Here is a 12,262-nt window from a genome sequence, read left to right as displayed (position 1 = left end):
ATCTCATGGATCAGCAACTTGCATTCAGGTCCCCCATGTGAGATTGGAGAAGGTCCTCTTATTAGATAGGGAAACGTCAGAGGTCCCTTTACACCCAGAGCCCAGAAATTCTGTTCTCTTGCAAACAGAAAGAGGAACAGCAGCTGAAATATATAGCTGCGGCTGTTCTCGACAGTGGTTTTTTTTTTAGTCTTTTGTTTATATTATTTAGTTTTTCATTGTAAACCACTTTACTTAATAAGTGTTAACATCTAAGCTTGCTTGAATTGGATGCCAAACATAAGAGCTTGCTTGTGCTATGCACAAAATAGCAGCTCATTGTGGTACATTACTCCCGAATGGCTTTGGCATGGGAAGCAGCAAGACAGAGGTGGCTGTTGCTTCTTCTGGAACTACTGTAGTGGGAATCCCATCTTGTTGCAACCCTAGCTATCTCAGGCCTTTAGCATGACTGTTTCACATCTGGACATTAACACACACTCACCATCCAAAGCAAATTTCTTTCCTATGTACAATAGACTCAAGTCAAAATGTGATGCTCATATCTCTGTATGAAATGCTACCAAAGACACTGCTATGCCGGATGCAAAGTAACATTCTGTTTGATTTCTAAAACTGGATAATTTTTGATAACTTACATGCTTAAGTGCATGTTAAATTTTCATCCAGTTAATAATAAAGAAAACAGGAACAACTTGTGTCTAAAATAATGGTGTGTCAGATATATATATTATATATATCATATACATATATCCATTGAGCCCTTCCTTCAACTAGATTTTTCACATGTGTCCCGTCCCCCCCCCCCCCAAAACAAAAGGAGAGAGGGTTGCTTATTGTACATTGGAAAGGCGTGCCTGGAAAAGTTAACTACAGTGCTAGGATCACTGACAAACCATATCTACATTACAATATATAGCTCTGCATCTGTTTATTTCTGCTCTAATACAGGTTAGCCATTCTGAAATATTTTCTTTGGTGATAAAAGATCAGGCAAAGATGAAACCATTATCATTGATTAAGAATACCACGTGCTTCTTAAACCAACAATTAACCTGACACCTCAATGGCTAACAAACTCAGGAGGAGGACCTCCTGAAATCCTATTACATGACCATCATTTATTAGAAACTCAAAATAATCCTGATTAATTTTATATTGGCCATGTAGCTTCATGTTATCATAAGTTGTAGCAAATAGTAATGTAGTGTGTGCACTTCAGCATCAGATTCTTCCAACTTTTTTTGTGTTTTTAAATCTGCTTCAAGCAATTTGACTCAACAAGGATAACTGTATTCCAGTACTCTGGCCAAAGGCCATTTTCCTCCTGTGTTCAGCACTTCAGCCAGTACACCGCTGCTTTTAAATGTGAAATTGCAGTAGTTGCAGTATAATTCCCAAAAGGCTGTGCATTGCACCACTATGTAAATGATAAGGAGTACCACACAATGTAATATTTTTATACTTACCAACAATTGTCAAATGATGGAGACCCAGGCCCCCCTCTTCCTCTGCTGCACTATTTCAAACATATTATTTTTCATTAATTATATTACACCAGATTTAAAAATGTACAGAAATGGTCTATATTTTCCATGGGTTGTGATGGTGGATAGGATAGGATAGGATACCGTTTAGATATCAATTTACTGTTTGCTCTCTGAAATGTTATATACCTTTGTTTCCTTCTCAGCCATGCATTCTGTCATCTTACTTGTTGCATTCTGACTTCTTCTGGGGTGGGGAACGAACACGGAACCTCACCTAGCAGATGGCCCAAGAGTGTTAACTCACATTTAGGGCAGTTACATTAATCTTGCAAGTCTTGGTGCCTCACAGGAGCGGAACCTGCTCTGTTGGTTCAAATGTATGGCAAAGGACTGCTCAGTCATTTTCTTACACTAGAGTTTGTGGGCGAAGGGCTAAGCTTTCCCTTCTTTCCTTAGGGAAAAAGTAAGTAGCGTACTTAGGGCTGGATAACCACATGAATCACCAATGATGGTCAGTCAGCTCTCACTGCAAGGAAGGGGCGATACATACTGGAATTTCCACTGTAGAGAAAAATTTAATATATACATATATAAATTAAAAAAAATAACAGAGGCAATAGCAGATGGAACAGTGTGGCCAGATTGTCAGTCCACAGTAGCACAGTCTCAAAACTCTTTGTTTTCTTCTTCTTCAAAAAATGACAGACCACATGTGGTGGGGTGGGGGGGGGGGAGAAGGAGAGGAAGGACTCTCAACTTGTAGGGGCAGTGATGCCAGACATTGCTCAGAAATTCCTCACCTCAGGCTGCCAGGTCCTAAGGATATCGGCTGTCCTTCACACCTAACCCTAAAGCAAAGGAGGATCAGGATTTCTCCTCTTGTAGAATCCCTCTGTCCCTTCCAGGTCCTCAGCAGCACTACTAAAGGGAAACAGCACACGATTTATCTGGATAAATGGGGAATGAATCCCTTTCTGCTGTACTCTGCTGCTATAGCTCCACTAGAGAGGAAAATGTTAGACACCTAGCATACTCTCCCACTCATACTATTGTGTGAGATGTTGGGAACTGTTTCTGTGCTAACCCCCACCCCACCCCTTGTTGGTCCGAAGAATACTTCTGCAATTAGCAAGCCTGAAAGTCTATGTATTTATGTACGAGAGTACAAAAAGGTCTCGTATCTTGTGGAGACACCCCACCACCCCACCCCGAGTCTCATAGGTAGATGAGAATTCTCTCATGTCTGGCAACACTGCAACAGAACACGCTTTATGCTGCACAAACATACACACAGACTATTATGCACACATTGGGGGGACATACATACACACATACACACACACACACACACACACACACACACACAAGCAAGAATGTGTATTTAGATGGAGGATTCTTGGAAATAGACATTCTTAGCAAATATGGATGACAGATCAATTGTAATTTATTTTCTTTTTAACACTGTATCATCTTAAAGAAAACTGGTATAAATGAAAAAATCTATTTCAAATATCTACATCTAAAATTTTAGGCAGTGAAAAAGCACTTCGTTGACAAGGAGTGTGGAATGATGAATGTTAATTGTCAGAAACTGCTGAATGCCTTTTTTTTAGTTGCCACAAACAAATTCACATATCAGAACGAACAATACTGCTAAATATTCCGTTTTGTATTTTTTTGTTAAAATGCACTGGGGAAAAGAAAAGGAAGAAAGAAAGAAAGGAAGAAAGACCCCCCCCCCCTGGAAATTCATATACATATTTCAAAGTTTTGAAATTGAAGCAATATTTAGAACCATAGATGAAGAAACACTGTGGCATTGGTGTAATATACACAATGCACTTCTCTCTCTCTCTTTTAAATCTGTAATGTACATCAAATACTTTGCAACAATGCATTAACAAAAGGCAAGAAACATCTTGCTGTACAGAGGAAACCCCAAATGCAACTTGAAGCCTAGATTCACAATGGATGAGGAGAGGAAACAAAGTGTGAGAAGCTGTCCCCCTTAAGGTTTTGTAAACTATTCATTTTCTTGTGCTTAACTCTGGTCCTACATCGGCTGTTGTACCTTCCTCTCTTTCCTTCAGCCACATTCAATATACAGCACTATTTGTTTTACACTCTACATACAAGGGCCAACTGCAAAGCTGCCCCCTCCCCACAATATATTTCTATATCTATATATATATAGAGAGAGACGGGATTATATAGATACAGAAATAGATATACATTTCCCCCATTTCTAATGACACTCCCGTGCTTAATGTCCAAATCTTTTAGCCACCTAAAAGCATCTTAAAAGTTTTCCACACTTGATTATCAGGGCCTTCCTATGGAACAGGCTTTTAACAAACTAAATTTGCAGGAAAAGAATGTCTTGTGGTATGCATGCACATGCACAGTTCCCGGAGCCATCTTTTTGTTTTGTTTTTTCCTTGCCCAAATCTCAAACCCAGGAATCCGGAGATGCGGGATAGTGGCTTGTTTCATAATTGAGTTCACTGTAGGGCCGAGCAGCCGAGTAGAAGTCGACGTAGTTCCCGGTGGACTTAAGTCCCAGATGCATATTGTACTCGCTTGCAGGAGGACGGTGATGGACTTGGTCCTCAAAGAAGGACTCGTCATAGTTTCTTGTTGAATTCTGAAATGGCTGATATGGTTCATAATCTTTTCTAGTGGGCTCCTGTGGAACTGGCTGTGTTGAGACCTATCAACAGAACAATAAGTCTCAGCTTGTTAGGTATTAGTGTTGCGATGGGAATCAAGCTTACCATTTAGGGAGGAAGATAAGATGCTTCCACTTTAACAATGCTTATTAGGGCTGGCAGTATGAATGGTTGCAGCATTTCAGCAGCTGCATTCATAATCTCTTAGCCCCCCCCCCCCGGCATTAATTGCACCGTTTTGCTTGATCTTTCTAAATGGACTGTTTTGCGCTTGCATTGATTACTACTCCTAACAGACGTTTTGCTTAAGGAGATGGTTAAAGAGCAAAGGGTCTGCAGCAAGGGTCGCCAATGTTTTTGGGGCTGTGGGAACATTTGCAAACCAGAGAAAGAATGGAAGAAAAAGGCTTTGGAAATGTCTCATGGTACATAGCATAAAGCTGATTCCCTTTCCCAGGCACTTCTCTGCTGTATCTTCCAAGCTCCAGTTAAAGCAGCAGGAGAAATAAACTACCAATAGATAATTTTCAAAGTATTAAATTGGAAGATCATCAGAAGCTCAGCAAGATTTTGGCATCTACTGACCTTTGATGACAAGGAGCTAACTTCCTACATTGTGCTCCCTGCCTCACATATTTAGGCAGCAAGCTAATTGAAATTAGTGGTACCTTGGGTTACAAACAGAATGAATTAATTCTGGAAGTCCATTCTTAACCCGAAGCGTTTTTAACCCAAGGTGCGCATGCCCTACATAGGACTCCCGCGACCATGGAAGCGGATTGCGTTCATATCCCGGGGCAAAGTTAGTAACCCGAAGCGTTTGTAAGCAGGACTGTTGGTAACCCGAGGTACCAATGTACTGAACTTTTGAGTCCAGAGCACTTACTAAAGAAGTCTAGAAGCAGGCACACCGACACACAAATATGATCCCTTCTTTTCAGCAGACACAAAAGACACTTCTTTTTTGCTCTGTTTTTAATGACAACAGATGTATCCCCTGATCTCATGATTCTGCTGATCTATACTGCTGGTATGATTGATGGTATTATCTTGTTTTAATGTATTTTTGTGCAGTTGTAATTTAATCTGTTGCCCCTAGATTTGGGGACTTTAGGAACAAAAAGTGGAATACAAATAAATGTCTAATAATAACAACAACTATTATTTTTCCCTAGGCTTCAATTTTGAGAAGCTCTTTTGGTCTAAGATGTTTAACAGAGTGCAAGCCAGAGGTAAGGATACTTTTTGGTATTTGACTGGGGTAAAATATTGTTCATTCCATACAGAATGCCAGAAAAAAGAAATTGGATTGAAAATGTGCACTCTGTCTGCACTCTGGTGTGTAAGATGCTGCGAGTCCAATGCAGAATCTCAGGCAGGAGGAATCATTGGCCTGACCTCTGGGTGTCACCCATGTAATGACCAGAGATTGTCAGAACACCATTAACCAGAAATTCTTCAAGTTTTGGCAGGGCATTCTGACATTTACTAATACATCTCAAGACTAAACAATATTGGCCAGATGTAATCCTTTTTCCTCAGCCTCCGGATGACATTTACTTATTGTTTATGATGGCAGATTGGTAAATTTCCCAAACAAGCATCATAACACAGATATTTGTGACATTTACTGATGCTGCTCAAAAAGAACATGGTCTTCAGCAACTGCTGAGTTTTACTCTCATTTCCATATTTGACTGGTATATGTTGGCATTTCCCAGGGCTAGATGGGAATAGTTAAGAATTGTGAAGAATTGTGAAGCGGAGAACTGTTCTTCAAATATTATGAATCCTATAGAATCCTTGCATGTATATTGTTAATACCCCTCCACGAAAAGCATTATCACCAATTGCTTGGATTGGAAAAAGTGATTATATATTTCCTTCTTGCAGGAACACTGCTGGAATAGTGGTGATAGAGACAAAGGTAGGAATAACTGAACTTTGCTTTCCTTATTTTTAAAGACTACAGTGGGACCTCGACTTACGAGTTCCTTGACATCCGACGATTTCAACTTACGAGCGGAAAAAGTGGCCGTGCGCTCACGATTTTTCCGACATCCGAACGGAAAACCCGTTCGCGGCTAGATGCGGTTTCCTCGACTTATGAGTTTTTCCGTTTCCAATGCATTCCTATGGGAAACCGCTTTTCCTATTGGAAACTCGACTTACGATGTTTTCGACCTACGAGAGTGCATTCGGAACGGATTAAATTCATAAGTCGAGGTCCCACTGTACATCATTATTATGCCCTCACTCCTGTGCTGGAACTAGTATAATACTACATTTATGGCATTGATTCTATATTATTTTCAAATGCCATTGATTCTATATTATTTTCAAATTACACTGTGTGAAAATCATGAGTGTTTAGGCCATCATTTTAATTTGAAAAATAAATCTGGCATTCTACCAAGAGTTTGCAACAGTTTCACAAAAATGCCCTCCCTATGATTCATATTTTCTTTATGTGTTAGATTCTGTTATGGCTCAAAAAACAATGAATTGCTCTGGCCACATACCTGGTTGTGTTTAATATCTTCAGCAGGTGCACCATAAGAATTTCTGTACAAAGTAGAGATTCCAGTGTTCTGAGCTGAAGATGAGAAGGGGGGAGAAAAGGGAATTGTGTTACCAAACAGAAAGCCAGCTAGTAGCAAGTGAAAAGGGTAATTCATGGTTTAAACAGGCAAGCATCATAATGCATTTCTTAGCAATCAGTTGCGCAGGCACATTGAAAACACTCTAGTTCTGGTGATGGCCCCATTTCAGTTAGGTTATTGCAGGACTGGAGCAGTCACAGAAAAGGGGAGTAAAGATGATGAAGGTTTTGGAGCATTTTCCTGTAAAGAAAGGCTAAGCATCTTGGGGCTTATTAGTTTAGGAAAAGGGGCACTAAAAGGGGAAATAACAGAGGTGAATAAAATAATCAATATGCTATGACAGAAGGGATTCCATTAATACGCCAGAACATGGAGTCACTCAATGAATTTGATTGTCAAGAGCTACAGGCCATCTATATTTGTTCACAGAACAGATAATTATAGCATGTAGCTTTCATTACCACCTAATGCCTTATTATCTCCAGTAGGATTGAAACCCAAGAGTCAGGAACATCATAGCAATGTTAAAGTCTAAACTGCAAATTCACCATTTTGCATGTAAACAAACCACTTGTGGTCATATAGAACTTGGCTTTTAAAATAGCATGTGAATCACTTATAAACACAAAGGTTGTGATTGTTTCCTGTGTGGGCACAGCACTCTGAAGGTGAAGGATCAACCCCGAAAATCCTGGGTGTGCTTATTTCCTAGCTGCTTATAGCGCAAAATTGCTGCCCTATCAGAGGAATACAGTGATGATAAGAGGGCAGTAGAAATGAATGCACTCTTGTAGGCAGCCTCGTTCCAAGTGCTTCAGGGCTTTGTAAGTCAAAACCAAAACCTTGAACATGGTTCAGTAGTTGGCAGGCAATGCAATTTAAAAGTGTTGCAGCATGCATGTAGTAAAGCACCCCAGTGAGTAGCACAGCCGTTGCATTTTGCAGCAGCTGCGGTTTCCTGACCAATGCCAAGGGCAGCATGTTACAGTAGTCCAAGCTTGAGGTTACCAATGCATGAGTCACAGTGGGCAGACTATCCCTTTGCTGAATGGGTCCTGGTCTTTCCATGTGGCAAAGTCAGACAAGTGTAACATTAGTTGCTTTTTAGCTTTCTGAGATCTTTATCTGGAAGTCATGCTGGGTTCATTCTTCTTCCTCCTTTGCGAGGCCACTTTATGTGGAGGCCTGATTAAAAAGCTCTTTAAAAAAATCGGACACAGGTGTTGTAGTTTTGATTTTTGTAAGGAGGGACTTGATAATAGAGATTGCCAAGTGAAGCTGAATTTTAAAAAAAGGCTGGTGACATGGGAGAGGCTGTATATCTGAACACATAATATACGTAGTATTGGAACCAAATCTTGTTACTGGTGGGGATGAAATGGAAAACTCAGGGTTCTCGCCCCACTCTTTAGTCCAGATTCCTTCAAGTGTCAGACCAGGGAGTAATAGGCTCATTCCAACAGGGAACTCTTGTTGCTGCTTTCTTCCATCATCTCCCTTTCCTGCTAGCACTTATTCAGAGGCAGGATATGTGCACATGTGTTCGATATCTTTATGCTATTGGAAAACATATATCTGTACATGCAACACAATCTGGAAGAAGACCAGTGTACAATATCTGGCCAGGGGGGATTTAAAAAAAAGCCCACAAAGCTGTAATTTTGTAGTAAGTTTTATTGAACTGTTGTTAAGATTGGCTGAGCCTGTTTTGTTTTCATGCCTGTTGAGGTTCTTTTTCAAGGTGATGTACACATTTCATACACAAAGAGAATATGTTTTTCTTTCATTTATTCTTCCCTTTCTCTTCAGACGAGGCTTCATTTGATGTGGTAACAACGTGCCCTGAGCTCAGCTGAGGTAACCTGGAAAAGCAAATAAGACTTGTGATCTCTGTTGTCAATCAGATAATGCAAACTGTTGTAGATCAATTATTTTTGGCTTTGTTGTCTAAGCTTATCGCTCATGAAGTGCTGAATATGACAGGGCAGCAATGAGGCTATTGCTTCTGTATATTTGTGCCCAATTAAAACAAGCGAGTGTAGAGGAGGCATAGAGAAAATTGCAAGCAAAATAGGGGGGGGGTTTGGTGGTCAAATATGTACAAGATGAAAAAGCCAAAGTAGATACAGTGCAATAAACTTGTTCTGCCTTTACTAGAAGTTGCTTACAGTGGTGCCTCGCTTAACGAATGCCCTGCAAGACGAATTTTTCGCTAGACGAATGGATTTTGCGATCGGAGCTATGGCCGCCGCTTCGTCTTGCGAAGCGGTGGCCATAGAAAAACAAACCTCCGACTGCAAAGTCCAGTGTGCAGTGAAAAATTGCCAGGGCTTTTTGCCGCCTGCCTTCCCCTTGGCTTGGGGAAGGCAGGCGGCAAAACACCCCCACACCGCCGTACTTCGGCTCTGGGGTTCAGAGCCGAAGAGCGGCGGTGCGGGGGCTGCGAAGGCAAGCAGCTGTGTGCCAGGTGGCTGGGGGGAAGCAGCCCCCGCACTGTCGCACTTCTGCTCCGTCCCCCAGAGCCGAAGTGCAGCGGTGCGGGGGCTTTTCGCTTTCACACCGCCGGGCTTCGACTCCAGGGGACGGAGCCGAAGCACGGCAGTGCGAAAGCCCCTGCACAGCCGTGGGCTTTTTGCCGCCGCACTTCGGATCTGTCGGGCGGGGGGGAGGGAGGAACGGAGGATCCAATGGTCCTCCGTTCTTCCCTCCTGCCGCCCGACAGATCCGGCAACCCCGGGATCTGTGCTTTGTGTCGGTGGTGGTGGGGAGAGGAACGAACGGTAAGGGCTGCTTTCTCCCCGTTCGTTCCTATCCCCTCACCGCAGACAGCAAGGAGAGCTGCGGGGCTGTTGCCGCCTGTCTCCCTGCCTTCCAGGGAGCCAAGCGAGCAAGCGCCGCCACTGCCGCCAGTCCCCGGAGCCCATAGGAACGCATTAATTAACTTTTAATGTGTTCCTATGGGAAACGGTGCCTCGCAAGACGAATTTTTCGTTGGACAAATTGACTGTCAGAACGAATTAAATTTGTCTAGCGAGGCACCACTGTAATATTTATTTAATTGCATGAAATTTATACACTGCTCGAGTGTAAAAAAAAATGCCCTTAAAGCAGTTTACAAAAGGTGTAAATTTTTATTGATCCCATTAATACAGTGGTGCCTCGCTAGACGAAATTAATTTGTTCCACGGGTCAATTCGTGTAACGAATTTTTCATCTAGCGAGTCGCGGTTTCCTATAGAAATGCATTGAAACTTAATCAATGCGTTCCTATGGGCTCCGGGGGACTGGCGGTGGAGCTTGCTCTCTTGGCTCGGGGAAGGGCTGACTGCCTTCCCTGAGCCAAGAGAGCAAGCGCTGCCGCTGCCAGTCCCCGAGCCGAAGCGCGAGGAACACAGCGGGGATGGGATGGGGCTTGAGAAGCCTCGTCCTCTCCCTGCTGTGTGAAAGGCGGCAGCGGGGGGGGGGGGAGAAGCGGAGGAAAGATCCTGTGCTTTCCCCCTACCCCGCCTGCGTTTCGGCTTCCTCGGCGAAGGCAAGCAGACAGACAGCCCGCCTGCTTGCCTTCACCAAGGAAGTGCCGTCTCATGCCGGCAGTGCGCGGTGAGGCGCAGGGGGGGAGAAGCGCTTCTCTCCCCCACCGCCTCGTCGTGCACCTCCAGCATGAGACGGAGCTTCGAAGACGGCCTCCGAAGCCCCGTCTCATGCCGCCGGTGCGTGGCGAGGCGGCGGGGGAGAGACGCGCTTCTGCCGCCTCCCGCCTGTCTTCCTAGCTGTGCGCGGCGGCTCCGGAGCCGAATCGCGGCGGCCGCTGCTCCGCCTGTCTTCCTGAGCCAAGGGGAAGACAGGCAGGGGCAGCCGCCGCACCGCCGCGTTTCAGTTCTGTCCCCCCTGGCAAAGGAAGATCAGCTGTCAGCTTCCCGCACTGACAGCTGATCTTCCTTTGCCGCTTAGAAAATCTTGCGAATGCCTTGCGCAACGCAAAACTCTTTTGTGTAGTGAGTTTTTCGTTGTGCGAGGCATTCGTAAAGCGAGGCACCACTGTACTTTGAAACAAAAAGTTAAAATTAAAATTCACAACGGCATTTCTAGCAGGCACCAAAAAGAAAATCTGTAGCCAGGGAGTTTCAAATAAGCTTGAATGTGCTGCAATTCCTATAAAGTCTTGATATAAAGTTGGGGTTGGTGTGACAAGCACAGAGTGCGCAATGAAATTGAGTGTTTGTGGGGGGGGGGAGGCTCGGTTAATTTCATTGTTGTACATTGACAATAAAGGTATTATTATTAAATATATTTGTATGGCCTTCCATGTTACCAAATTAGATCCTGACAAGCAAGATGTCTTTCGCCTGTCCTCCAAAATCCAGGCATGAACTTTAGAGACAAAGCACAAATGTCAGCTGAGTCCAACATTAGGCCTGCTTCACAGGTTAAGTTTTGGGTGGAACATTTTAATGTAAAGTTTGAATGTGCAAAAGTTGCATTATACAGATACTGGAATTGCCATTAGTAATGTGTGAAGTGATGACCCTCACTTGGTCTCAAACACTGCAATCCAACACTAAAAGCACAATACCTTGTCAGAATGTGGAAGCTGCCTTTTGCCTGGTTCGTCACGAATTCTTGATGGATCAGAATTTAGTGAGGAGTGAAGGATCCCATGTTCCACGCTGGCTATGCTACAGAATCATAGCTTTTGTACAGTTTGTTTTACCTTTTGGCTCCGTTAGATGAAATCCTGGTGAAAACCTGAAGGATTTGGTGATCAGTAGTAGCAAATTGTGTTAGATCCTAAATGTAACAGAATTGCTGCTGAATGAGACGTTTAGAATGGCAGCAGCTCCCGATTCCTGGTACCATTCAGAATCTCAGCAAGGAAAGGAAATACCAAGTACCACAGTCTAGAGGTTCTGTAGATTTCAAGTCCAATGCTATGATGGAGGAATTCTTAGAAAATTAAGAAAGAGCCAGATGGAATCCTTTCCACTGTCTAGTTCCTTTTGTGTAATGTAGGGTTTCTCTATCATCCCATACTATTTCCCATTCTTTCCTAGGTAGATTGCCATTGAGCTTGCCAACCCATAATTTATTCTCTTCCCCCTGACATCCCTTGCAGCCCTTTCTCTCCCACCTCCTCACACTCACTCTCAATCCTTTCTTCCCTGCCCTTTGGTCTCTTTCTGCATCTGTGCAGCCTCTCCCGCAAATTCCCTTGGATCTTTCCCCTGACCCTCCAAGCATCCTGACTTTTTGAAGCTGCAGTGATCCTGGGAGGCAAAGACATTACTCTCCTCCAAGCCCAGTGCTGTGATGGGGAGGGAGGCCATTTAAAGTGGCCTAGTGCGCCTGATATGGCCTGTGGTTTACCACCTCTGGAATTAAATATTACGAATGCTTATTATTTACTTATACATACAATTTTCCACCTGTTCTCTCAGTGTAGCTGAGCCTCCCTCCACCTCACCATGCTTGTATGTTTCACACTTGGAAATGAAGGGGGAGG

The 12,262-nt window shown here is 43.3% G+C and overlaps 1 protein-coding gene and 1 long non-coding RNA gene across 7 annotated transcripts in view; one reads left to right on the top strand and one right to left on the bottom strand.

Annotated features, from left to right (window-relative positions):
* The window catches only part of LOC118090339 (uncharacterized), a 66,273-nt gene extending 57,457 nt beyond the window's left edge, over window positions 1-8,816 (top strand). The window contains exons 4-6 of the long non-coding RNA XR_004693238.2: window positions 5,335-5,391; window positions 6,053-6,086; window positions 8,572-8,816. This is a non-coding gene — a long non-coding RNA (uncharacterized LOC118090339). The remainder of the gene's footprint in view (window positions 1-5,334; window positions 5,392-6,052; window positions 6,087-8,571) is intronic.
* The window catches only part of CTNND2 (catenin delta 2), a 236,816-nt gene continuing 227,253 nt past the window's right edge, over window positions 2,700-12,262 (bottom strand). For all 6 annotated transcript variants that reach the window (XM_060278053.1, XM_060278051.1, XM_060278050.1 and 3 more), the window contains 2 exons: window positions 6,682-6,755; window positions 2,700-4,200 (listed from right to left, as the gene is read on the bottom strand). In XM_060278053.1, the coding sequence (XP_060134036.1) occupies window positions 3,940-4,200; window positions 6,682-6,755 (335 nt within the window). In that variant the 3' untranslated portion in view covers window positions 2,700-3,939. The remainder of the gene's footprint in view (window positions 4,201-6,681; window positions 6,756-12,262) is intronic.

This window comes from Zootoca vivipara, chromosome 8, assembly GCF_963506605.1.
Source record: "Zootoca vivipara chromosome 8, rZooViv1.1, whole genome shotgun sequence".
Taxonomy (NCBI): domain Eukaryota; kingdom Metazoa; phylum Chordata; class Lepidosauria; order Squamata; family Lacertidae; genus Zootoca; species Zootoca vivipara.
This window is presented reverse-complemented; position numbering and strand designations above follow the sequence as displayed.